General features: G+C 37.5%; 2 protein-coding genes across 4 annotated transcripts in view; one reads left to right on the plus strand and one right to left on the minus strand.

Moving 5' to 3' along the window:
• Positions 1-8,034: 8,034 nt before the first annotated feature.
• Positions 8,035-21,597, minus strand: hspbap1 (hspb associated protein 1). Of its 3 annotated transcripts, none has more exons than XM_079821986.1 (8): positions 21,568-21,597; positions 21,058-21,239; positions 18,531-18,715; positions 17,391-17,527; positions 15,803-15,974; positions 12,453-12,536; positions 9,187-9,297; positions 8,035-8,564 (listed from the first exon to the last, which is right to left on the minus strand). In XM_079821986.1, the coding sequence occupies exons 2-8, from the start codon at positions 21,236-21,238 to the stop codon at positions 8,085-8,087; spliced, it is 1,350 nt and encodes a 449-aa protein (XP_079678112.1). In that variant the 5' UTR covers position 21,239; positions 21,568-21,597; the 3' UTR covers positions 8,035-8,084. The 3 variants fall into 3 exon arrangements, with proteins under 3 accessions (XP_079678112.1, XP_079678113.1, XP_079678111.1); XM_079821987.1 differs by having other exon boundaries at positions 21,557-21,597; XM_079821985.1 differs by having other exon boundaries at positions 21,521-21,590.
• Positions 21,165-25,915, plus strand: part of slc49a4 (solute carrier family 49 member 4) — a 62,685-nt gene continuing 57,934 nt past the window's right edge. The window contains exons 1-2 of the mRNA XM_079821989.1: positions 21,165-22,189; positions 24,745-24,838. Of these exons, the coding sequence (XP_079678115.1) occupies positions 21,889-22,189; positions 24,745-24,838 (395 nt within the window). The 5' untranslated portion in view covers positions 21,165-21,888. The remainder of the gene's footprint in view (positions 22,190-24,744; positions 24,839-25,915) is intronic.

Below are 25,915 nucleotides of genomic sequence, written 5' to 3' on the forward strand. Positions count from 1 at the left end.
CTGTGATGGCAATGCTAAAGTTTCTGCAGCTATTACGTCCAGTTTTCAGTGTCACGTGTTCCTTTTAAAAATCATTCTATGCTGATTTGGAGCTCAAGAAACATTTATCAATGTTGAAAATGGTTGTACTGCTAAATATTTGTGTGGAAACCGTGACACAATTCTTTTTTACAATAATGTAAAAGCCTGTACTGTAAATGTGATCAATTTAAAGAGACTGTGACTTTTAAAAAAAGAACTTACTGACCCCAAACAGTAGTGTTTAAACTTCAATAATATCAATGTCTAAAACTATTAGTCCAACAATGCTTTTTGCACATTTTAAAGCTCATATTTGTACATAATGTTTGTCAGTCTTGCAGTATTCAGATGGGATTTTCTAAATTATAGTTTATTAACAATTTGATGCCTGTGATTTCATGTACCAATTTGGAAGGGATTGGGAAGCGGAATATAAAAAGGCTTATGCTGTAATATAATTATTGTGCATTTCACGAGTTCACACTTAAAAATAAGTCAGATAGATGGTAAATGGTATGCGTATTTGGCGTGCTGTGCGAGGAGAGGGCTCCGACAGAGGCGTAGCAAGCTTTTCAAAAGTGTGGGGGATGGATGTGGTTTGTTTGTTAACAATAAAAACGATGAATACAATAACAGAAGGGTACAAAGGTATAACATACAAGATATATAATATATATATTATACATACCTCGTTTTTTTTTTTTACCACGGTGTTCGGTTGGGTTCTGATGGCTAGTCACATCAGTTTTTTGCTATTCTATTCTTAGGTGACAGGGACAGAAAGAGGTTAAGGAGAAAAAAAAATCTAATTTTTTTTATTTTACTTAAAAGACTTGAAAAACCTTACTTAAACTTAAAACTTAACTTAAAAAAACCTTGTACACATTCCTAGTGAATAGTATAATATATAATAAATATACATAAAGATTTACACTGGCAGCTCAAAGTACAGCAGCATTTAAGTATGAAATGTAATGAATAAATGTAAAAATAAAACACTACATAGACTTCACTATAAAATATACATTGATTCTTATTAAAGCTACTGTATTAATGTTTTTCAGTCAAGAACAGAGTGATTTTCTATGTCTTTTGTAGTTTTATTAACATTAACATCCCCATAGTAGGAAATAATATGGAAGTCAATGGCTACCATCAACTGTCTGGTATTCAACTGTCTGTGTTCAACAGAAGAAATGAATACAGGTTTGGAACAACATTAGAGTGAGTAAATAATGACATCATTTTAGAGGTGAACTGTCCCTTTAAGGACCGCGTGTTCTCTAAAGGCTGCGCTGCTGTCAATGTAAGACGTGCATCTAATATACAGACACACGTGAATTTACTTTCACTTTATACATAACCAACTGTGTTTATGTTAACCTTGTGTGTATTTGACAGTATTAGCGCAGTAAGACTACTTAGTCCAGTAATCAAGTTTAGTGCGCTCGCTCTGCGCGTTAAAACGGTGCATAAGCACGCGAATAACCGGCAAGGCTTTAAAACGCATGCAAATAATGAACTTTCGTGATTGTGATTGTGAATAACTATAGTGTTCCGTGATTATAACTCTCTGACACCAACATTGCAAGCGTGTCTAGAACTGTGTATAGTGATTGGATCAGGGACGTCACTAGGATTGGAAGACAGGGGGGGCTTAGCCCCCAGGGTATTTGTAACTTGCGTTTGCAAAATCTTTGCACTCACATCTAGAGCTACACTTATGAGTTACTAAGCAATGACTTAAATGCTATCTGTCTGCTCATGTAATTGTATGATAAAGTAATAGCATACTATTCCTCTCTATATAAGATAAGTTGTCCACATAATGCTATTTAATTACACAGAACCGCATGTATTCAACCCATTTTTGAGCTAAAATACAAAAATACAAATATACAGCTAAACCTAAATTGAGCTAAACTAAACCTATAGGCTACAAATACCACAGCTGTACAATTTTCACAGCCTATCCTAAATTGAACCTATACAATAGCCTAATGACATAACATTATTTAATATTTTAATCACAGCTTCTATAGTGTTTTGACATCGACAACCCAAGTGCATTTTACCTCAAACTTGCGACTAGTTAACTTTCTAAAGTAGCAATCGCTTCTCGGGTCGACATTAATGCTGCGTTCCAGGCAGGTTTTTTGAGCCTGTAAATTACAACTTAAAACCACGACTCACGACTTTATAGCGTTCCAGGCAAAGTCACGCCAAACTGCCTGAGTGCAAGGAATTGTGTGGTAGTTAGATGTAAACAAAGCATGGCGGACCGTACGGGGTGTATGCTCATTGACAATCATTTCTATTGCCAAAGGTGCTTACTCCTTGCTTATTTGAGGGAAACGGAGGAGAAAAACAGCGCAGACCGCCAGAAAAGCTGTTATACCTTTTATTTGACGTTATTTGTATACTTGTTTCATAAACACTGCATCCGTAGGGGGCTGCCATTGTTGCTTCGCGGGCTATGTGACGTCAAAACTCGTAACTGCGAGTACATCGATCTAGTACGAGTTCACGGGTGGGAAGTCACGGGTTTGGCTGCCGTTCCAGTCCACTTTCACGGGTAGAAGGTTGGAAAAACACGGGTTACGGGTTGCCTGGAACGCAGCATTAACACACTGACAAAATTATATTCTGAATTTAAATATTTTTATACCACTTTTTAATGTGTGATTGTGTAAAGGTGTTCACGAGATACCAACCTTTCGCGAACTTGCTTTCGCGAACAACGTCGAACACTCGTTCTCATGAAGATGGCGGTGCGTGTGTGTGTGTGTGCGCGCGCGCACATGCGCGTATGTGTGTGTGGCGCGCGTGTATGTGAGAGAGAGAGCCTGAGGGAACGGACATGCATCTGAACGTTATGAAAGACATTGATAAAGACGAAAACTAAGTACATTTAATCTATAATTTTATTTTAGTTTTGCCAAACACACATTAGCTACAGATTTGGTTAGTTATCGTTTTTTTTGTAATGCCTTTTTTTTTTTTTTTTTTTTTTTTAGTTAACGACAACCCACCTAGTTTTCTTTCATTTTCGTTAACGGTTATAACCTTGGTAACGACGAGACGAGATGAATCCTCCAGGCAGTTAATTGCAGTAGCGCTCTGGTCTGCAACGCTCTGAAAGCTGCCACAGTTCACACCAATGCAACGAGACGCGGTGCATCATCTAGGCTACTTCTGTCCAACTTCCGACTTTTCGGCTATTTTTTTGTAGCTGGATATATATAATTTGTTGTGTCTAAATATGAATGAGGATACGGTTATTGATAAATCAAATTATTATCATTTAGGGGGGCTTAGGAGCATTTTGGGGTAGCTTCAGCCCCCCTAAAATAGGCCTAACGACGTCCCTGGATTGGATATTTGCTCATATCAGCGCGTAGACTCACAGGCACACTGCAACAAAAAAAAACAACGTAATTAACAAGCGCGAATTGACCTGTGAATGCCGTACCAAACGGTTTAATATTATAATGAGAATTGTGGCATCCCTAAAGCGTTTGTGCAGAACTGCGGGAAAAGTGTGGGTGTTGAACCCTCTCACCGGGAAAAGTGTGGGTGTTAAAACCCCCACGGGTGCGACGCCCCTGGGCTCCGAGCTCGGTATTTGGCCCGATGACATAATGATTGGATAGATCGATTGCAATATGCCTGATTGCTCCTGCCTGATCGAATGCTCCTGCTCCTGCCGCGTCTGTAGCTCTGTAGCTCAAGTCTGTAGCTCTGTACAGCCTTGCTTACGTTTGAATCTTTATTTTGATATTTCCTCTTTGTTCTAAATATAACTTACTCATCACCATACATTGTTTAAAAATTGCCTATCACGTTAAATTTGACATCGCTAGCTTTTAATCTAAATCACCATCACACGTTAGCATTTCGCTAGCCTGTTAGCTTATCTCTGCACCCGGGTTCATTAGTTGGATTAGTAAATAGTGTCCAGCAAATGATTGTGGTAAGTTGGATTAATCAACAAACAAGGTAAGTCATGTCTTCTCCTGTCATTATCACTTGCACCGCATGCTGCATGTTTAATATAGGTTTCTCTGCTGGCGAACAGGGCTTCACATGTGATAAATGTAAGGAGATAGTTAGGCTGACGGAGAAGATTTCAGAATTAGAAACAAGCATCCATACTTTATCTGAGAGTAGTGAGGATGTAACCGCTTTAGACACTGATTTGGATGCGAATAGCTTCGTGAACTCTGTACATTCTTCGGTTCCGGCTGCAGGGCCCTTGCAGCAGGGAAACTGGGTAACAGTGAGGCAGCATAGTCGCAGACCAAAGAACCGCTTTTCCGTTCCGGTTAGAACATCAAACCGGTTCTCCCCTCTCAGTGAAGCACCCACTGTTGAAAGTGCCCTAGTCATTGGCGATTCTATTATATGGAACGTGAAGATCGAGACACCAGCCACCATAGTCACTTGTTTACCGGGAGCCAGAGCGCCTGACATCAAAGCAAATTTAAAAGTGCTGGCTAAAGATAATCGTAAATTCTCTAAGATTATTATTCACGTCAGCACTAATGATGTTCGACTTCGGCAGTCTGAGATCACCAGAATTAACATTAAAGAGGTGTGTGAACTCGCTAGTACGATGTCAGAGGCTGTTTATTGTTCTGGACCGCTCCCTGTTAGGCGGAGTGATGAGATAGTTAGCAGACTATCATCACTCAATGGCTGGTTGTCTAAGTGGTGTCTGCAAAATAACATAGGGTTCATAGACAATTGGAAAAGTTTTTGGGGCAGACCTGACCTGTTGAAGAAGGATGGCATCCATCCCTCCTGGGGTGGTGCCGCTCTTCTCTCTAGTAATTTGGCACATAGTCTTAGAGCTAAACCTTGACTCACTAGGGCCCAGGTCAGGAAGCAGACAAAATGGCTAAACCGACCGTCTGCTAGCTGTCTCACATTACCGGAGTCAGATAAATCCCAGCACATAGAGACTCTTTCACCTAGATATTATCATATAGAGACGGTGTCTGTTCCCCGAATTAGTAAATACAAAAAAACATCAAAACCATTCAACAGTAAAAATTTAATTGATGTCCAACAAATGAACAAAAGATATAATACAGATGAACAATTGATAAAGCTTGGGTTGCTGAATATTAGATCCCTTTCCCCAAAAGCGCTTATTGTTAATGATATTATTACAGATAATAGTCTAGATGTGCTCTGTTTGACAGAAACCTGGCTAAAACCTGACGACTACATTACCTTAAATGAGTCCACCCCCCAAGATTATTGTTATAAACATGAGCCGCGTCTGAAAGGTAAAGGGGGAGGGGTTGCTGTAATTTATAATAATATCTTCAGTATTACTCAGAACAGAAGTCTAGTTTCAAATATAATTCCTTCAAAGTTTTGGTGCTTTATGTAATGCTATGTAGTGTACATGATAAAACCCGTTCAACATTTGTGTTAGCTACTGTATACAGGCCACCAGGGCATAATACAGACTTTATCAAAGAATTTGCTGATTTTCTATCAGAGTTAGTACGGGCCATAGATAAAGTACTAATTGTTGGTGATTTTAATATCCATGTAGACAACGGAAAAGACGTATTGGGATTAGCATTTAAAGACACACTAAACTCTATTGGAGTTAGGCAACACGTGTCAGGAGCCACTCATCGCCATAATCATACTTTAGACCTAATATTGTCACATGGAATAAATGTTGATACCGTTGAAATTCTGCAGCAGAGCGATGACATCTCAGATCATTACTTAGTATCATGTATACTTAATTTAGCTAAGGTTGCAAAGCCGCCCCCTCGCTTCAAAAATGGTAGGACAATCACTGCCACTACTAAAGATTGCTTTTTAAATAATCTTCCTCATCAGTATCATCTCCTCAGCATCCCAGATAGTATAGAAGAACTCGATGTTGCAACAGAAACTATTGACTCTCTCTTTTCCAGTACTTTAGACACAGTTGCTCCTCTGCGCTTAAAGAAGATTAAAGAAAATAGTCCAACGCCGTGGTACAACGAGCACACCCGGGCCCTTAAAACAGTAGCCAGAAAAATGGAGCGCAGCTGGAAGAAAACAAAACTAGAGGTATTTCGTAATTCGTGGAAAGAGCACATGATCACATACAGAAAGGCCGTAAAAACTGCTAGATCTGCTTATTTCTCAACTCTCTTGGAAGAAAACAAACTCAACCCAAGGTATTTATTCGATACAGTGGCTAAATTAACCAAAAATAAAGCTTCAACTTCTGATGATTGTAAACAGCACAGCAGTAATGACTTTATGAACTTCTTCACATGTAAGATTGATAATATTAGGAAGAAAATTTTAACCATGCAGCCGTCTACTATAGTATCACATCAGACAGAGTATTGTAGTGTCACTGAGGAAAAATTACTCATTCACTGCTATAGGAGAAGAAGAATTGGCTAAACTCGTTAAATCATCAAAATCAACAACATGTATGCTTGACCCTGTACCGACTAGGCTATTAAAAGAGATGCTACCAGAGGTCATGTTCATGGGCGTCACTAGGCCCTTTTTTTGTCCAGCCCCCCTAAAAAATGTGTGATTAACCTTTCAAACATATGAAACTGGCGGGAGGCTTCGGCTTCGTCCCGTTTTTTAATCTGCGTTAATCAGTGTGTTCTTCAATCCACTGTGGCAGAGAATAGAGCGCACGTCAGAAGCAGAGGTGTGTGCGTTTGTCTGAGTCTCATTGGTCTGTCACCGCTCGTCAATGTCAAAAATATTTGAGAAAACCAATCAAATCAAAGTAGGCAGGCTTTTTGTACGCACAGATTCTGCTGAGGCTGAGCACGAATTTTAGCAGCAGGACTGACGTCAAGTGCGAGATATGTAGCTAAACTAAACATTTCATATTTGACAGCTGCTTCTTTAAATCAGAAATGTTAAATGACAAAAATATTCAGCCAAATTAATAAACTTCTGTCCAATTTCGCCATTTTGACTTGAAATAGGCCTATGGAATGTCATTTATAATATACATTTCAAACAAGAAATATTAACAAAGCCGTTTTCTTCAGATTAGGCCTAAGATTAATAGTAATGAATGTGTGCATATTGTAAATTAATAATTCAATTTGTAGCTCTCAGTAAATAAAAAAGTTCAGCTTTTTTCAGCCTGTATTGGGCATAAGATTAGTAGCTAATGAATGTGTGCATATTGTGAATTCATTTTAATAAATTTAGATGGCTTTCGAAAATGATTCATAAAACGTTATATATAAATATCAGTTAAACATATGTTTACTTTCTTCACTGACAAAAATGGAAAAACTTTATCAGACATATCTGCCCACTGACATGGTTTTCAAGCTATTGTTATTTAATTTTTTGCCGTTCAGAACATCTTAAAACGCACATATGTAGATCATAGAAAAAAAATAAAAATTCTCGAAGGGCCATGCCCCCGAAACGAAATAATAAACAGCCAATATCCTAATATGCATACTAATACGCTACTAGTTAGTGAGAATTGGACCCTTAACTAAAGTCTTACCTATTTTGAAAATCCTAGAATTGCCCCTGTGCATGTTACCATTCACATGCATCATACGACTGACAGACTGCAACGGTTGGAGTTAAACATCTTCATTTGTGTTCTACTGAAGAAACAAAGTAAGTCTGTCAGTCGTATGATGCATGTGAATGGTAACATGCATCTATGAGAGTAAAAAACAAACAAAAACAAAAAAACATACACGGACAAATCCATATTAAACCTTGCGGCTCGTGATGACACATTGATGTTTTAAGACACGAATCGTTTCAAAGTCACCTATATCTTGGATGCCCAGGGGGTAAGCAGATAAACATCAAATTTTCATTTTTTGGGTGAACTATCCCTTTAAATATGTGTAATAGATCCAAAATGTGAACATCTAATCCCACTATTTTACGTAATTATTTTAGGTCTGGAAAACAAATGAATATTGAAACACTGTTGACAATTGATGTGATTTTCTGTACAGAAAGACTCAAGGAATCTAAAATAATCAGCATATGATCTTTTATTTATAAAAGTACTGTTCATCCAGTACAAGTTAGGATTGAAGTTCTCTTTGTCGGCATATGATTAGCCTTGTAACTTGAGTGATGACATCAGGGTGAATCAGGAACTCTAGCATGTCATTGGTGGATATGTGCATACCAGCACCCCCTTCTGAGGTTCCTGGGATTCCTGCTTCCTGATGTGCATGCTGAACAGAGCTCTGACAAAATTCATTTTCACTTCTCTGTTCTGTCCGTGAGGGGTCATTGTACTTGAAGCAAGATGTGCCCTTTGGGCGGTTGCATTTGGGTTTCTGAGCCAAAATAACAGGAATGAGATGAGGTCTGAAGGGAACAACAAAAGGAGACTCTGGAGTCTTTAACAGTCCACTGGAGTCACGTTTTCCCGCCTCTACTCTTGGTTGGTCTGCAAGCAAGGACCAGCCTTCAGTATCGTCTCTCCTCTTCTCCATACAGGCCTTTACCGCAAGGTTCAAATACTGCATATTTTCATCATGAGAAGAAACTCTGTCCTAAGACACACAAAAAAGATAACACACTGTGCCGTTAAGCAATATCATTAAAATGTCACCTCTATCCTTCCAAGAAGACTTGGAGTGGACAAATCATATCACTGTCATTCTGTCCCCCAGATATGTTTCAAAATGTCTCCTTTTAAAATAACAGCATATGGGTTGAAAATTGCCTGTTGAAATATGACCTTATCCATGACATAAATATTCCCATAAGCTATTAATTTAAAAACCAAATTCCAGATAAAATAATTGTAATTGTCTAACATACTCTACTCCATCAGAACTTGTTTGTAAACCGAATGTTTCTTTATTATTCTTATTGAAGATTCACGTTTTGTGAGTTCAACTGAGAAACTACATGGAATATTATACTTATTAAAATTGTCATATAACATGAACTTTGAACAATGAAATGGCAACCAGTTCACCACAAATATCCACTTTCTCTTATACACTACCATTCAAAACACATTTACAGTATCTATCATCAAAAATACTGTAAAAACAGTAATATTGTGAAATGTTTTTGCAATTTAAAATGTAATTTGGGGTGGAACTTTTCAGGCCAGTTCTTCAATAAATATCCTCTCTTTTGCACTGTGCCGTATGTTCTGAATACCTCAGTAGGATTGAGCCAGTGGTCGTCGTTGTCTAAGCTGGGGGCACTTTTCAGGGCACACACAATGGTCTTAGTGAGAGCTTCTCCTACTCTGGCCTCATCGTCCATGTCCTACAGCAGAAGAAAAGGAGAAAACACATCATATGAACCTGAGAACCTGATTGAAGTACACATGAAAAAGAGTCATCTTGAGTAATCAAATTCTCATATGATTATACTATAAGCCATCCAGGTAGTTTGAGCAACCCAGATGGTTTGAGCAGTCGGGTTTGCCACGCATTATGGGAGCATTTACAGTAAACGGCATATTGGATAGCTCCGTTACTTCATCCTCTATAATTTAAGACCTGGGTGTTATTTGAGACAGCCTGTCTTTTGAAAATCATATTTTCCATGTTACAGAAAATTGTTCTTCCACCTTAGGAACATTTTAAAAACAATTTACAGAACATGTTACCACAAGACTGCATTGTAGGTAGGTAGTTTTCCTGCATCCTCAAAATAAGCTACACCAACATTCAGCTGCTAGAGTTCTAACCAGGTCAAGAAAATGATCATATCACCCCAATTTCATCATCTCTACACTGGCTAACTATTAAAGGGTTAGTTCACCCAAAAATGAAAATTCTGTCATTAATTACTTACCCTCATGTCGTTGGACACCCGTAAGACCTCCGTTCATCTTCGGAACACAAATAAAGATATTTTAGTTGAAATCGGATGGCTCTGAAAGGCCTCCATTGGCACAATGCACGGTTCACTCTCAAGACCCTTAAAAGGTACTAAAGACGTCGTTACAAAGTCCATCTCACTACAGTGCAGGTTCAAAAATAACTATGAATCGGTGAGAATAGTTTTTGTTCGCAAAAAACCCCCTAAATAACGACTTATATAGTGATGACGATTTCAAAACAAGGCATCATGAAGCTTCATGAAGCTTCGAAGCGTTATAACTGCTGAAATTTGGCGATCCAAACTGCTGATTCGACTCAGTGATTCATAACGCTTCGAAGCTTCATGATGCCTTGTTTCGAAATCGTCATCACTATATAAGTCGTTATTTAGGGGTTTTTTTGCGCACAAAAACTATTCTCGCCGATTCATAAAGTTATTTTAGAACCACTGTAGTGAGATGGACTTTGTAACGACGTCTTTAGTACCTTTTAAGGGTCTTTCACGAGTTCACACTTACATCAAATTAAATAGAGTAAATATTATGCGTATTTGGCGTGCTGTCCGGGGGAGGGCTCCGGGCTCGGAATTTTGCCCGAACCCAGAGTACCCCCCCGTGATGGAAATAGTCTAGAACTAGACTACATATATTAATTTGATGTCTTATGTGAGTTTAATTAAGTGAGGAGAAGGGGTGGTGGAGGGATGCTAAGAAACTGTCAACGACAGGAAGGTAAATCGGCAGTCTATATACACCTCCTATCGTTGATTTTTTAATGAGCTCCTCTTGTGTTCAATTAGGTTTAATTATCTGGGTCTGCTCCACTTAACAGTTTTAATTTCCTGAATGTGTTCCTCCCGAAATTTGTTTATAAAACATCAATGAGAGTGTAAAGTGCATTGTGCCAATGGAGGCCTTTCAGAGCCATCAGATTTCAACTAAAATATCTTTATTTGTGTTCCGAAGATGAACGGAGGTCTTACGGGTGTCCAACGACATGAGGGTAAGTAATTAATGACAGAATTTTCATTTTTGGGTGAACTAACCCTTTAAGTTCCATATCGATTATAAAATACTTCTTACCTATAAAGCCCTAAACGGTCTAGCTTATTTGAATTGAACTGATCTTCTATCACGGCCACAAAGCTCTGTACTTTTGATAGTAGCAAGGATATCAAAGTCTATTAAAAAAGGTTGAGCTTTTTCACATTTGGCTCTGGAATAGCTTTCCTGATAATGTTCGGGGCTCAGAAACTCTGTTTAAATAGATTAAAGTCACATCTCTTTAGCCAAACATACACAATACTTCACATAAACTTGTCCTTCAATTATATCTGATGATATAATACCTAATACACAATCAAATTTTGCCTCAAAATGCTATGAACAGCTACTCTAATCATTTTCCTTTGGTTCCTTGTTTCTACCTTGGGATGCCCAGTTTGGATCCAGCTTTGCAATGATTCAGGCAATGACTACTCTGCATCAACATACAAAATCCTAATGAATTATAATATTATCCTTATATTGTAATATAAACCTTATATTTGAATCATTACAAGAACAAGTTGTAATTGTTGTCTAATATGTTTGTGTCTTAACTCAATACATTAAGTAAACTAACCACATAAAGTAACATCCACTGATCAGGCATAACAGTATGACCTAATATTGTGTTGGTCCCCCTTTTGCTGCCAAAACAGCCCTGACCCATTGTTCAGCACATCCCACAGATGCTTGATTGGATTGAGATCTGTCATTATAGGCCGCATTATCCTGTATTATTAGTTTTCATGAAAGGGTGACATAGTCTGCAACAATGCTTAGGTAGGTGGTACGTGTCAAAGTAACATCCACATGGATGGCAGGACCCAAGGTTTCCTAGCAGAACATTGCCCAAAGCATCACAATGCTTGTGGCGGCTTGCCTTCTTCCCATAGTGCATCCTAGTGCCATGTGTTCCCCAGGTAAGCGTCGCACACGCACCCGGCCGTCCGCGTGATGTAAAAGAAAACATGATTCAGACCAGGTCACCTTATTCCATTGCTCCGTGGTCCAGTTCTGATGCTCACGTTCCCATTGTTGGCGCTTTCGTTAGTGGACAGGGGTCAGCATCAGCTCCCTGACTGGTCTGCGGCTATGCAGCCCCATACGCAACACTGTGTATTCTGGCACCATTCTAACAGAACCAGCATTAACTTATTGAACAATTTGAGCTACAGTAGCTCGTCTGTTTGATTGGACTACAAGGGCCAGCCTTTGCTCTAGCCATCACAATTTGGCCCTTGTCAAACTCACTCAAATCCTTACGCTTGTCCATTTTTTCTGCTTCTAACACATTAACTTTGAGGACAAAATGTTCACTTGCTGCCTAATATATCCCACCCACTAACAGGTGCCGTGATGAAGAGATAATCAGTGTTATCCATTTCACCTGATCGGTGTATACTATATTATAGCTGTATATTACTGCCATATGGACATTACTTGATGCACTCATCCCTCGCTGATAACGGTGTTATTTTTAAATTTGAACACTTGACACTATAAAGCTGCTTTGAAACAATATGCGTTGTGAAAAAGAGTATCTTGCCATCTCAATCCAGGAGTTCACACTGACAGTCACTGGATCCACTGACTCCACATAGTGCCACCAGTGTCTGGGGACAAAAAGAACCTGATAAAAGACAACAGCCATCAGTCAATACTCAGAAGATATTCAGAACAAGTCAAACAATGACCTGACTTAAATGAACAAACAATAGTGTGCGGAGACCACTAGTGAAAATGATTGTATTTTTAATGATATAAAGTTTTCACATATTAATAGCATAACAATTTGAGTGAAAAGTTTAATTATTAAGATGAATTTCAGATGTTCCTTTTTTGCTTTAATGACAGCGGCACTCAAGCGACATGAACTCCAACATGTTGTGTAAAACCTGTTGATCATGTTCTGGTTTATCGTTATAAATGCTCTTTGCTTTAAAATGGTATTTATTAAATTTGATCTCTAAATTTGATTTGGACCCAACTGTATATTGCATGTGCAGATGTAAAGTGCATTTTTGAAATACTATTTACCACAAGGTGGCAGCTGTGCTCTACGTAACATCACATCATTTAGGTAAAAAAAAAAAATATCCTAGCAATATTTATAGGACTAGATGAGGTCCATCGTTTTTCACATACAGTGCTTTTTAATCTAAGCAAACTCTCTATGATAATAACAAAGGAGTAACAAACATTCAGCTAAATGTCAGAAACAGACCCATGAAAAAGAAAACAAACACAGAGTTAGTGGTCATGAAACAAAATGTTATACTTATTCATATTTATTCAAAATGTGTTTTTTAGTATTATTTGTATACCATTATAGTATTTATCAATATTTTGAATTAGCTTTTTATATTTCAGTTTTCATTTTAATGTTTAAGTTTCAGTAGTTTTATGTGCTTTCGTCTTTTTTATTCGTTGTTTTTGTTTTATAAATAATTTAAAAAAAAATTTTTTTATTTAAGTTTTAGTTTTAATAATGATAATAATTGAACATGTTTTATTTCAGTTTTTTTGCCAAGACAACTTTTTTAATTTTAATTTAATTAAAAATGTTTTTTTACATTCTAGCACTCAAGGTACAGCGAGAGGCAGTGGAGCAGTGTTAGCTCTCTCAAAGAATGGAAGTTTATGTCTCCCGTCTTCATTAGTATGCTGTGAAAAGTGTGAGTGCTCCCAGAGAGTACGCTCGCTGTGTTGGACTGCCGCTAATTGCCTTGCCACCGTCTCGCCTCTCAAAGAGCTTGATCAGAGAGGTTTCACACACGCTGCTGGAATCTGAAGGAGGGGGATGTGCTACAAAACATGCACACGGCTTTATTCTGCTGCTGTCTGATTCATCTAAAATGCAGACATAGGAGACCAACTGTTGTGATACAGGATCCAAAACGACACTCAGGGAATGTTATATTGAATGTTTTGGAAGCGTACCATCAATGTCATCGTGGTAATTTATGGACAAATCTCCACTGACTTGCACAATAGATTTCCAATGCAATATATGAGATTCAAATAAGCCCTCATTCCCTTTCAAACAACTTTTGAAATGAGCTTTGTAGACAATATAATTTTTGATGAATTAAAATGATGAAATAATTTAAATTAAATAATTGAATAATATTAAAAATATTAATATTTTTTATGGATGAATGGCAAAGGAAAGGCAGCCAGCAAATGCCCAGAACGTCTAACCCTCTGGTGCTCTTCGTTTAGGGGTTGCATTGGTTGTCTTCCAATTGTCATAAGTGACCGGACACCTAAAAATTAAACTTCCTCCACCCCAGTAAAACCAATGCAATTTATTTTTCTTCAATAATATTTTTTCTTTTTAATTTTGAGATGATTTGATGGTATTTTTTTTATATTTATGCAATAATTATGGTCTATTTTTGCCATTGAAAATTACAATTACAAAGAATTTTTTTTGTTTTTGTTTTTAGATTATTGCAGTATTTCAGATTAAAATAGAGACTAGGCCTTCAAAATAATTTTCTCTTTTGGAATTGTTTAAGAAATCATGCAACCATGGGTGTATTCACTAGAGGTCTCTATGGAGAGCCTTGAGAATTCCCTTGTTCTCTTTTGAACACATTTAATGATTTTTTTTGTTGTTGATGGATTTGAATATCTATTTAAAAAATCTCAAAGAATATTTATTATAAAGTTTTAGAATTTTTTTTTTGTTAGAAATATAGAATTTTTTTTAAGGGTTATCGCCCCTGTCTCGTTTCTGCACCGCCTCTCAGAAACCTGTCACTGATCGTAGCAATATGGTGGTTAGCTGGATTTTTCTCGGTGTACACAATACCTTCTTCAGGAAGGACTTGAGGCTAAAAGAGAGAAATAAAAGCTTTTTTTAGTGTAAAAATTACTCAATATAATCGGACAAACAGCTTGTCGTGACGGCTCGCACCTAGGAATGCAGCGTGTGTGAACGCGCTTACGTCGCGCCCCCTTATAAGGGAGAGCTGAGAAAAAAGGTTTTACAGAAATAAAGCCATAAAAGGCTCAAAATAAGTTAAACCTGTAGCATAAACCAGCGAAAAGTGAGGAAATATGCGCAGTAATATATGTAGAAAAGATTTTGAGAGAAAATACATTTATTTAAGAGATAGAGTTTTTCTCCACAACTGAGTGCAAACTGGCATTCAAATCAGCCTCCATTTTGTTAGCAACGCCCAACTTCCAACGATCCAATCAATTCCCGAAGGACGAAATCAAGCCCCGCCCTACATTTTTTCTAATTTCAGAAGCCGTTTCACTCGGATATACGTCACAATAAGGAGAAAAAGACGATCTCAACTTCCGTTTCCCGCCGACTTTAACTCCAAGTCTTCCAGAGTCGCGGCCAAAGCCGATTCAAAAGACCGCTATTCGTCCACTTCTTTGTTTACGAGTCGCACGCAGAACCTCCGCAACTCTGCCGTGACGTGCCGTCATTATGTTAAGCCCGCCCACCGACTCTACACACGCTGTGATTGGCCTGACCAGAGTTTGTTTTTTCCAGCTCTCAGGTCTACCGAGAGTTGCTAGACTACACTCACGGCAAAATAAATATTCTGCCGCTAGGGTGCGTCTAGATTTCTAGGCTACAGAGTTGTAAGAAAATTATAAATATTCCAGAAAGGCTTGGTGCACCATTTTCGTCACCATGGATGTATTATATAACATTATAATGTTTATTAATATTTTTTATATTTTCAGTTCTAATTTTACGTTGGAGTTTTCTTATGTGGTTTTGCTATTTTTAGGATGTCATCCACGATGCATCGGATACTTCACATTTGTGTTATTTTGTCCAATTCTAAAATGTGGCTAATAATAATAATAATAAAGAATTGGTAGGTGTGTCCAAATTTTTGACAGGAAGTGTATAAAAAAACCTACCTGACCAGGCTGCAGAGTAACGGTATGGACTCGAGCTCTTCTGAATGCTGGGAACTTTTTCAGGTCTGGATGGACCACGCTGACCAGGCTGAACACGCTGGACTCTTCGTATGGGATACGTGTTGGGTAGAGGCAGGGTGTGTCATCGGGAGGGAAGAGATGCCATCGTTTCCTGGTGAAAGAAAGACTTTACTGAGATACCACTGAGATTTGCCTAAATAACATCAATCACAAATATTTCATTATATATTATAGAAAGTTTCACATTTTTTGGAGGGCTCATGAGAAGCGTGGCATTATATTTTCCCTGTATACTGCCTTTCGTGTCACAGCTGCGCTAACCAAACAACTGCGATTGAGATGAATGGGAATGCAGTTTCCAGAGGAAATATTTTCAGCATGCTGGTTGTGTCACTACAGAAGGCGCCAGCCGAGCAACTGCCATTAAGATGAATGGGAATGCTTATGGATTAGCTAGTTTTCTCAAAGTGTTATGGGCCTACTCGCAAGAGGTATTATACAATACTGTGATTTCTGTGGCAGGCCATCTTGACACGAGGAGTCTCAATAAGCAATTACAGAGAGAAGACAAGCTCCACAGAGAGATAAGATGGAGGAAGAGGTTCTTCATTGTCAGATTCGCTTCTCTCAATGGAGCAAATAACACATCTCAATATCTGTTCACATCACTGCACTTTCCGTTTATCACTCGCCCTTTCAAATGCAGAAGAAAAATGGCTTTCTTTCAACAGCTTTGGGTCAGGAGCCCTAACATAAGACGAGATAGAGCTCTCGTCAATATTTAAAGAAATCACATGGTGTTCCTCTGAACCATGTTCATAGAATAAGCCAAATTGGCAGTTTTACCTGAGGCTTACAGTATCTTGTTCAGAGGTCTATCGACATCTGGTCATCAAAAACTGGTTTCATCTCAAACCATAAAATCAGAAGGGGTTAAAGAAGTGCAGGAAAAATACAATAAAATAGTGGTGTTATGGGTTCTTTTTTATTAAACCGTGACATTCGCCCACTATAATTGATTTTCAGGGGCATATTGTTTCTAACATATGTCAAAAACTTTAATTGAATCTACTACCTACTACATGACAGATATTGCTGGAATAGGCGCCATGAGAAATCACACCTGTCTCTGACAGTAAATAGCAAAAACCTCTAAATCTAACATTCTCAGACTGGATGTCTTTGCAGGGTATACTACCACTACAACTATTTGTTATTTGAAATAACGCTTAAATAAAATAAAATATAAATATTAAATAAAAAAAAACAGAATTTTGAAATGCTGCCTTATCAAGTTGAAGTACTAAAATTACTAAAACTGAAATAAAAAATAAAGCTAAATAGAAATATTTGAAAAAACTAATAAAATTACAAAAGCACATAAGTGAAAATGAAAACTGACAAGTTAACTCAAAATATTAAATGAATACAATTATAGTATATAAATAAAATAACTGATTGAAAAATCTTAGCGAACCGAATAATTGCTAATATCTCGGGTTTGTTTGTCACTTTTGGTGGCATTTTTTGCCACAAAACCTGGGTAATGTCTGACCCTGGTTCTTACCTGCCTTGGATCTGGAAGACAAGATTGCAACCATAAGAGTCGAGGTGACATGGAGTGTTAGCACCCTGTGTGCCAATCCAGAGTGTGCTGTCTCGACCATCTCGACCGGGAAAGCCAAAGTCGGACCACACCACATCCTGCAGTTATAATGTTTGTGTTTGCAAAGAGCAAAAAACAATTTGATGTCAATTCTTTTCAATATAACAAACAAGAAACACTCAGAGATGCTGCCCTCTTGAAGGGAGATAATGAAACCATTACCGTGTCCATAGAACCGTAAATGAGATGTTATGTAATCAAGCCCTCAGCAATGTTTAAACTACCCTATTCATCATTTAAGAAAGGCCCTTGTCTGCTCCCGGTGCCCTAGCTAGCAGGGAGAATATTGGCACTTCATAAGCATTTATTATGATTTACAAAAACGGAAAGCTAGAAACGAACATTAGGTTATTGTTCCCTTGGCTGGGGAAAACAAAACAAAATAAATTGGCGCAAACCATCATTAAATGTCTACACAGTATGACACTGATGTGCCATAGGATATGTTTTACTGAAATAGTAAAACAGCAAGTACTGATTAATTGCTCTTTATATCTGTTATTCCTAGTGTTGTGATACATTTTCATGAGATGTTGTAACAACTCTAGGCTAATAAACCGTTTCAGAGAGCTCATAAAATAAAGGTAAGCATCCTCGGGAGACAAGGCGATACATACTAATGAATATTCGACTGTGTTTATTGATCAAAGCTTATGTCATTGACATGCCCTGTGTGCTGTAGAGCACCACTTCATGAAAAATTGGTCGCTCTCGAGCATAACTGGCATGCGGGAAAAAAGGCAAATGGGATAACATGATACTTGATAAGGTCTGAGAGCATGATTGATGGCGAGAGAAAAAGAAAAAAGTAGTGTCTTGTCCATTTATTTTTATTTAAATCAGCTCAATTTAGCAACTATAAACACTAAAATTTGTAATTCCAAAATGTATAGAATATTTATTGTAATACAATATATTGCATAATAATCATTGTAATAATATAGTATTAGTAGTATCTAAATATATTTGAAAAATATGAATACAAACTGATTACCTTTTTTTTATAAGTAAACCAATTGAAGGGGAATTTATAAGATTTACCTGAAAGATAGCAGGTTTGTCCTGAAAAAGCTGGGCGATGTACTTGTAATCAGCATAAGCCCAGAATTCCTTGCAGTGATACTCAGAAAATGGCCCAACAAGTGATTCACCTTCATTGGCAGTCCAGGACAAAAACTCTTTGACAGTTGCTTCAACGTAGGAGCACTCGGTTTCAAAAAGAGGAGCTGGTGCAAACAAAGTGAAACAAAGTAATTAATGAATAGATTATGAGAGAAGGAGACCACAAGTCTTTCCAAGTGGGTTTATTCAAAATGCACAAACTGGAAAAAGCCTTTGATCATGTAAAATGATTTTAGGCAAATTAACTGTATTTGGTAAGAGGCAACTTAAATATTGAAATTATTTACTTTTCATATTACAGCATCATATCAGTTTGCTTGATTTGAAGTCATAAAAACTGCATGTATAACTATCACTGAAAATTGTTGCTTAAAGGTTCACCCAAAAATGAAAATTCTGTCATTAATTACTCACCCTCATAATAATGATAATAAATAAAAATTAAATAAATACAAAAAAAAACACCTATCTTCACATTCTTAAATCAAGCACAAAAACAAGACAAAGGTTTGTAATAGTATGTACATTTCTACCCACTCCTATGTGGTTCTTAATCATTGTTGTGTAATATATTTGAAATTGGGCTCCATCTTGCCTCAAAAATATTCAACTGAAGTCCAAGGGAGTAAGTTATTCGTTCCATTCCGTAAATATCTCTGAATCTTTGGATCCACTGTTCATGTGTGGGTGGTTATAGCTTGAGCCATTTAAACGCAATACATTTCAAAGCAAAATTAAGATATTTTTGATGAAATCCGAGAGCTCTCTGACCCTCCATAGACAGCAATGGCCCAGAAGGCCAAGACAGGTAGTCAAAACATTGTTAAAATAGTCCATGTGACTACAGTGGTACAAACTTAATTTTATGAAGCAATGAGAATACTTTTTGTGCGCAAAAACAAACAAAAAATAACAACTTTATTCAACAAATTCGTTCTAGCCTTTGTCAGTCTCCTACGCAGTTTACGTTGTAAACAGTGCAGCGCTTTCGAGTTCTATGGCAGCCGATGTCGTTCACGTGAGCACAACAACGCATGCACGTGATGAAGATGCAGCAGTTGCGCTGTTTTTACAACATAAACCGCATAGGAGACGGACACAGGCTAGATCGAAATTGTTGAATAAAGTTTTTGCGCACAAAAAGTATTCGTCGCTTCATTAAATTAAGGTTGAACCCCTGGAGTCACATGGACTATTTTAAAAATGTTTTTACTACATTTCTGGGCCTTAGAAGTGTTAAAGGTCCTGTTCTTCGTGATCCCATTTTTCAAACTTTAGTTAGTGTGTAATGTCGCCATGTCGTTCAGACGCTGTTATTTTCATCCCGGAGTCAAATCACCTTTGTTTGGCCTTCAGGGGCTGTAGTTTGAGCGCGTTCATCTCCCCATTATGGTAAGAGGCGGGACCTTTCCGGGCAACGTGCGCTAAGCTGCTGTCGAATCACAACACGGGAACCGCTGGCACAATCAGAACTCGTTACGTGTTTCTGAAGGAGGGACTTCATAGAACAGGGAAATCTTTCAAGCCGTTTTGAGGACAGTGAAAACAGCAGTATACAGATAAGTAAATTGTGTGAAAAATGCTGTGTTTTTTTACACGTGAAACATGAACACCTGTTATATTGCACACTGTAAACACAATCAAAGCTTCAAAAAAAACACCTTTAATTACATTGCTGTCTATGGAGGGATCAGAGAGCTCTCGGATTTAATCAAAAATATCTTAATTTGTGTTCTGAAGATGAACGAAGGTCTTATGGGTTTGGAGCGACATGACAAAATTTTCATTTTTGGGTGAACTATCCCTTTAAAGTAGTTGAATACCCCACTTCATTTAGATTACCAGAACCAGCATCTAAAAGGATATTAATATATATTTAATACTTCTTGAGTTACTGTCAAAAACCACAAGAAGTGCTTTTCCCCCATTTTTGAACTGTCACTGTTGGCATATACAGTATAATGCAACAAATATGGCTAAAGTAAACAGATTTATACTAATATACCCACCAATCTCTGTGTAAAAATAAAATAATGATGCTGCCATTTTTCTAAGGCTATTTTTACACCCCTGAAAATTGGCTTCAAATCTCAGGTTAAACATTTTGACCCCCCTCTACAAAATTGTGGATTACTCAGTCAGTAATCTCAGTATACATTTTTTTGGCATTTAATATTTTTTGGCATTTAAAATAGAGCCGAGGAAGTTTGTAAATTTTGGTTGACACAGAGTGACCCTTGGGTACCCCAAGTGCTGCTTGGGGTACCTAGTCCTTTTCCTGGAAATCTACCTTCCTGGATTTAGGTCCAACCCTCTTCTAACATACCTACCAACCCGTCATTAACATTTCGAAAAATGAATGTCCTGATTATGTTTGAAAAAGATGTTGTGGACAAATGCAGTTATTTTACTCTTATGATTTTACTGTTAAATCTTTGTGGCTTACCCATATCCTCATTCCTTTTCCCAATACGGAATCGTACCCTCTCTGTAAGGCAAGTTGACAGGTGCTCCACAGTCCAGTGTAATGCTGGCCAGTCTTTTGTCATGCTCAGGAACACAGCAGGTTTCTGTAAAAACTGGACAATCCTCCTTGCCTCTTCTGGGGTGAAAGGTTTCGAAGCCATTCTACAGAAAAGCATAAAATGAGGAGGATTAAGATAAGTAGATTTTGTCTTATAAAACACATATTCATTAATCTTTCAGATAAATGTAGGGGTTTAACTTTAAACCACTCAGATGAGCATATATCTCAGTGGTTGATTGTGACCAGTCAATCCTTGGCAGCTAATATGGTGACAACTATCAATAGAACTGACATCATATTAAAATGTAAAAACACGTAGTCACTGCATGTGCAGCATCTGCATAAAAGTAACATTTGTCCATCTATACACATGTAAGCTCACCTAAAATCCCTTTTCCAGCTAGTAAACAAAACTCACGTGAGACATACCACTGTTTTTTCTCACAACACATGGGAAACGAAACAACGACCATGTTGGCTCCGTATAAGAGCTGACGTCTCCTTTAAGTAGATAGAATATATGATCCAACATGGAGAACACAGACGTTCAGTTTCACACGGTACGTCAATTCCGTCTCGACGCAGCGCATGCGCATTAAAGTTTGGAGCGCTGCTGAGAGTGTCATCGGTTGTTTTTGTTTCGATGGGCAGCTGACAATTGAGCGACTGCCCTAGTTTTTTATTGTGTCATGTTATAGACGTTGCTGGATAGCATAAAGACTTTTTAAAACGTGATACCACGTCTGTTCAATGGGTGCCGTGGAAAGCACCGAAGGGGAAAGGGAACCTTTGCTGGTTCCAGCCCAGCCGGCGACAAACACACTCGCGCAGCCTGTGTTCAGCAGGGTATATGGGAGAAGATGGTTTGTTCTCATCATGTTTTCATTGTTGGGTTTTATGCAAGGACTGGTGTGGAACACCTGGGGCCCAATCCAGAACTCAGCCAAACATGTGTTCGAGTTCTCATCGACAGATATCGCGGTGTTGGTGCTGTGGGGTCCAGTGGGCTACCTGCCCTGGCTGCTGTTCATTTGGTTGATGGATAAGAAGGGTGAGTTGTTTTGCTTTTAGTCTAGTGCCATCATCACTGCCATGGCAACAATAATATCTGTTAATACAAACAAATGATGACAAATACATTTGTAAGTATTTAACGTTAGACAGATTTATTTATTTTGTGGGATCATTCCACTGATGGAGGTGTTTTAGTAAATATCCAGACTAATTTCATAATTTAATAGTCTAATTTCTGTGCAATTGTTTATATCTCTTTTAGGCATGTTGTCCACCACAGAGAGGTCTTTCGAACCATTTTATGGATGTCACATCCAAACTATAATTAACCCTTAAATCATCATTTTATACAACTGTCCTCTTTATATGTCATTGTGTTCTTTGTGACAACATAAATGTCGGACAGTATCTTTTGAATAACAGTATCTTATACTGACTTCTATTGGAGTGGCAAGATGTATAACTTGAAGTACATAATTTTGGGAAAATAATAAATGTTGCTAATTATTATGTTTTATACAAGGCTTTATGTGGGTTCACTAAACAGGACACCACCACACAGAAGAACTCCTTACCTCATGTAAAATAAAATAATAAATCATTGAAAGGTAGTTCATCACATGTTAGGCCACAAAACCAGTTCCCTAAACATCATATGACACTAGTCATTATGTAAACTCAGTGTCATTAGATGCAGTTTTCGTATTCATTCTTGTCATGCCAATTTCTAAGTTGAGGGAAGTACAGACTTAGAGGCCTTGAATGAAATGTGAAACATGAATAAAGAATATATATAATGGAAAAATGGAAGTGAATTATGTCTGATCATGTTCTTCGTATTGTTTGTTGATTTTTAAAGAACCTTTGCATTATAGAATCTCAATTCCTTTTTCTGATGTTTCATAAACTTCAAATGAGATATTTTGAAGGGAGCCCCTGTTTACCATTAGAAATATAGGCAAATATTGAACCTAAATTGATTTCTGTTATTTGTACACATTTAAATGATGGATTCTACACCAAAGCTCAAGTTGGTTAGCAACCATCTGAAGGACCGAGTATGATAAATACTGAGCTCATTCAAAAATGAAAATTGTAGTGATGCACTGAAATTTTTTTTTTTTTCCCGAAAACATTTTTTATTAAAGGTCCCGTTTTTCGTGTTTTTTTGAAGCTTTGATTGTGTTTACAGTGTGCAATATAACATGTGTTCATGTTTCGCATGTTTTCACATGTGTTCATAAATTTGGGCAATTGGGTATTTAAGATCAGTATGCTGTTCAGTGCTTTGTGTTCATAGATGATAAACCAGTCGTAGTAAAATGAAGCCACGCTGTATCCACGCTGCTGTGTATCCACGCTGCTGACATGTTTACCTTTTGTTACTTATCCATGTTGTGTTCACAGAAAAGAAATCATTGAAAAAGAGAACCATTTCAGTCAATGATTTCAGGGAGCCTTTCAAAGCTATTGTTTGACAAAAAGGACAGAAAACCTCTAAGAACAAGAACTTCTGTTCTGATTAATAACACAAATGGGCTTAGAACTTCTGAAGAGAAGAAGACTAATAACAGCTTTGGTTTCAATCTTTTCCTCACACAAAGTTATCATATGACTTCAGATGCTATATATACAGTATTTATGGTGTATATTACATGAACAGTATGACTTATCTTTATAAACGGTTGCATAAAGATCACGTTTCACATAAAAAAATAACAGTATGGTTTCAAAGGACCTGAAGGAGAGTAAATAATATTGAGTGAACTGTCCCTTTTAAGATAAGAATCATTGTGTGAAGTATCTGTTTTGAGCCTAGAAAATGACATTTTCGAGCCGTCCTCAAATAACACTCACGTGGTTTGCATTTTGGAAAAGAGTGTTTGGTCAAACAGGACAGAAAGCTTGTGCTTTTCCCACTTTCCCACTGCCTTTCACTTGTTATCTTACATGAAAATAAGGTCTCAAAGACTTGATAATGTCAAACAAATGTCTTCAGCTTTCAGTTTCCCCGTGTTTACACCTCATTCATTAGCTTATACAGCTAGTCGACACTCCAGTTCTATTTATTCACACATTAACACGCTGTATTTGCTATCTTTGATAAGAGAGTGCATGTTCTCGGAAAATGCTTCCAAGCACACTTTCGCTCTTTATCTTGAATGGGAGCATTTCACCTTCCCTTTTGTTCTCAACACGAAAGCAATGGCCACAGGCTGAAAAAACCATGCCTGCCAAAAACCACAGTCCACAGTTTCTATATTAAACTCAGAAACAAGTTCACGTTTCATGAATCCAGGAAAATACTCATGGAGTAAAGCTTTTCATTATGGATTCTGGACAAACAAATATTAGTTTTTTTCACCAATTAAACCATATTTAATTCTTTTTGATGATTAAAACAAAAATTAACCATCAAAAACTCTTATCTTCTCTGACTTCCTAATCCTATCTTCAAGATAAGCATGCATAATTTGCCAGTATCTCAGAGATGGATCTATATCAACGACTAATCTCATTAGTTAATAAAAGCTTACAAGATATTATATCTGTCTGATATCTCTTGTTTTCCTCCTCTGTCTTGTGCCAAAGGTTTGCGAGCATCTCTGCTGCTGTCAGCGTTCTTCATGGTGCTGGGCGCAGCGCTAAGAAGTGTACCCCTCAAAGACCTGCACTACAGACGTTGGTAAGACTCACACAATATGTACACAATATGAAGTTACACAGTATGATGCATCATTTATTCAACAAAAAAACTCTGTTTAGCCAAACCTGCTTTCACTATATGTTGCTTCCTCATCACTTGCATAATTATGCAATTCCTTAATTTCCCAATGAGATAATTCATGAAAAGATCAGAGTTACAAACATCTTGAATTGCCCAACGTTGTAAGTGCATTTATCATAATATGTATATTCTTTTGGCAGCAAGGTTTATCTAAAGTCAGCATGAAAGGGTACATTTCCATATCTATGTTCTAACTGGATCTTAATGATCTTATTGTGATCAATTTATCCATGCATATCAATTGTTTTTTTGACCTCATAATTTTGAATCCGAATCTCATAACCTGATCTTCCAGTGAAATGACACACTTCTCTCTGATAACATATACCGGACTTCTTCAATCATAATACCCCCGGTTTCACAGACAAGCCTTCAGCCTAGTCCCAAACTAAAATGCAATGTTTACATGTTTTAACTGAAAGTAACTTGAACTGACATATCTTAAAATATGTCAGGGTCATTGTTTTGTCTCAAGATGCACACCAGTATTGTTTTTTTCTAAGGCATGTCTATAAAAGCTAATTAAAAGAGTAGTTCACTTCAGAATTAACATTTTCTGATAATGTACTCACCCCCACGTCATCCAAGATGACCCAAATTAATTTTTTTGAGGAAAATATTCCAGGGTTTTTCTCAATAAAGTGGACTTCAATGGGGTACAACGGGTTGAAGGTCCAAATTCCAATTTCAATGCAGCTTCAAAGGGCTCTACACGATCCCAGCCCAGGAATAAGGGTCTTATCTTGCATAACAATCTGTCATTTTCAAATAAGAAATAAAAAAATATATATACTTTTTAACCACGAATGTTTGTCTTGCGCTGCTCTGTGATGCGCCATGTATTACTTAATCACATTGGAAGCGTCACGTGAAAGTACCGATCAAGTAGCCTGGTCTTACAAGACTCTTGTACATTTCATTTGTACAGAGAGTCTGGCCACTCTCCATTGACAAGCGTTTACTTCCTTGAAGGCG

The sequence above is a fragment of the Gobio gobio genome (assembly GCF_949357685.1).
Source record: "Gobio gobio genome assembly, chromosome: 7".
NCBI lineage: Eukaryota > Metazoa > Chordata > Actinopteri > Cypriniformes > Gobionidae > Gobio > Gobio gobio.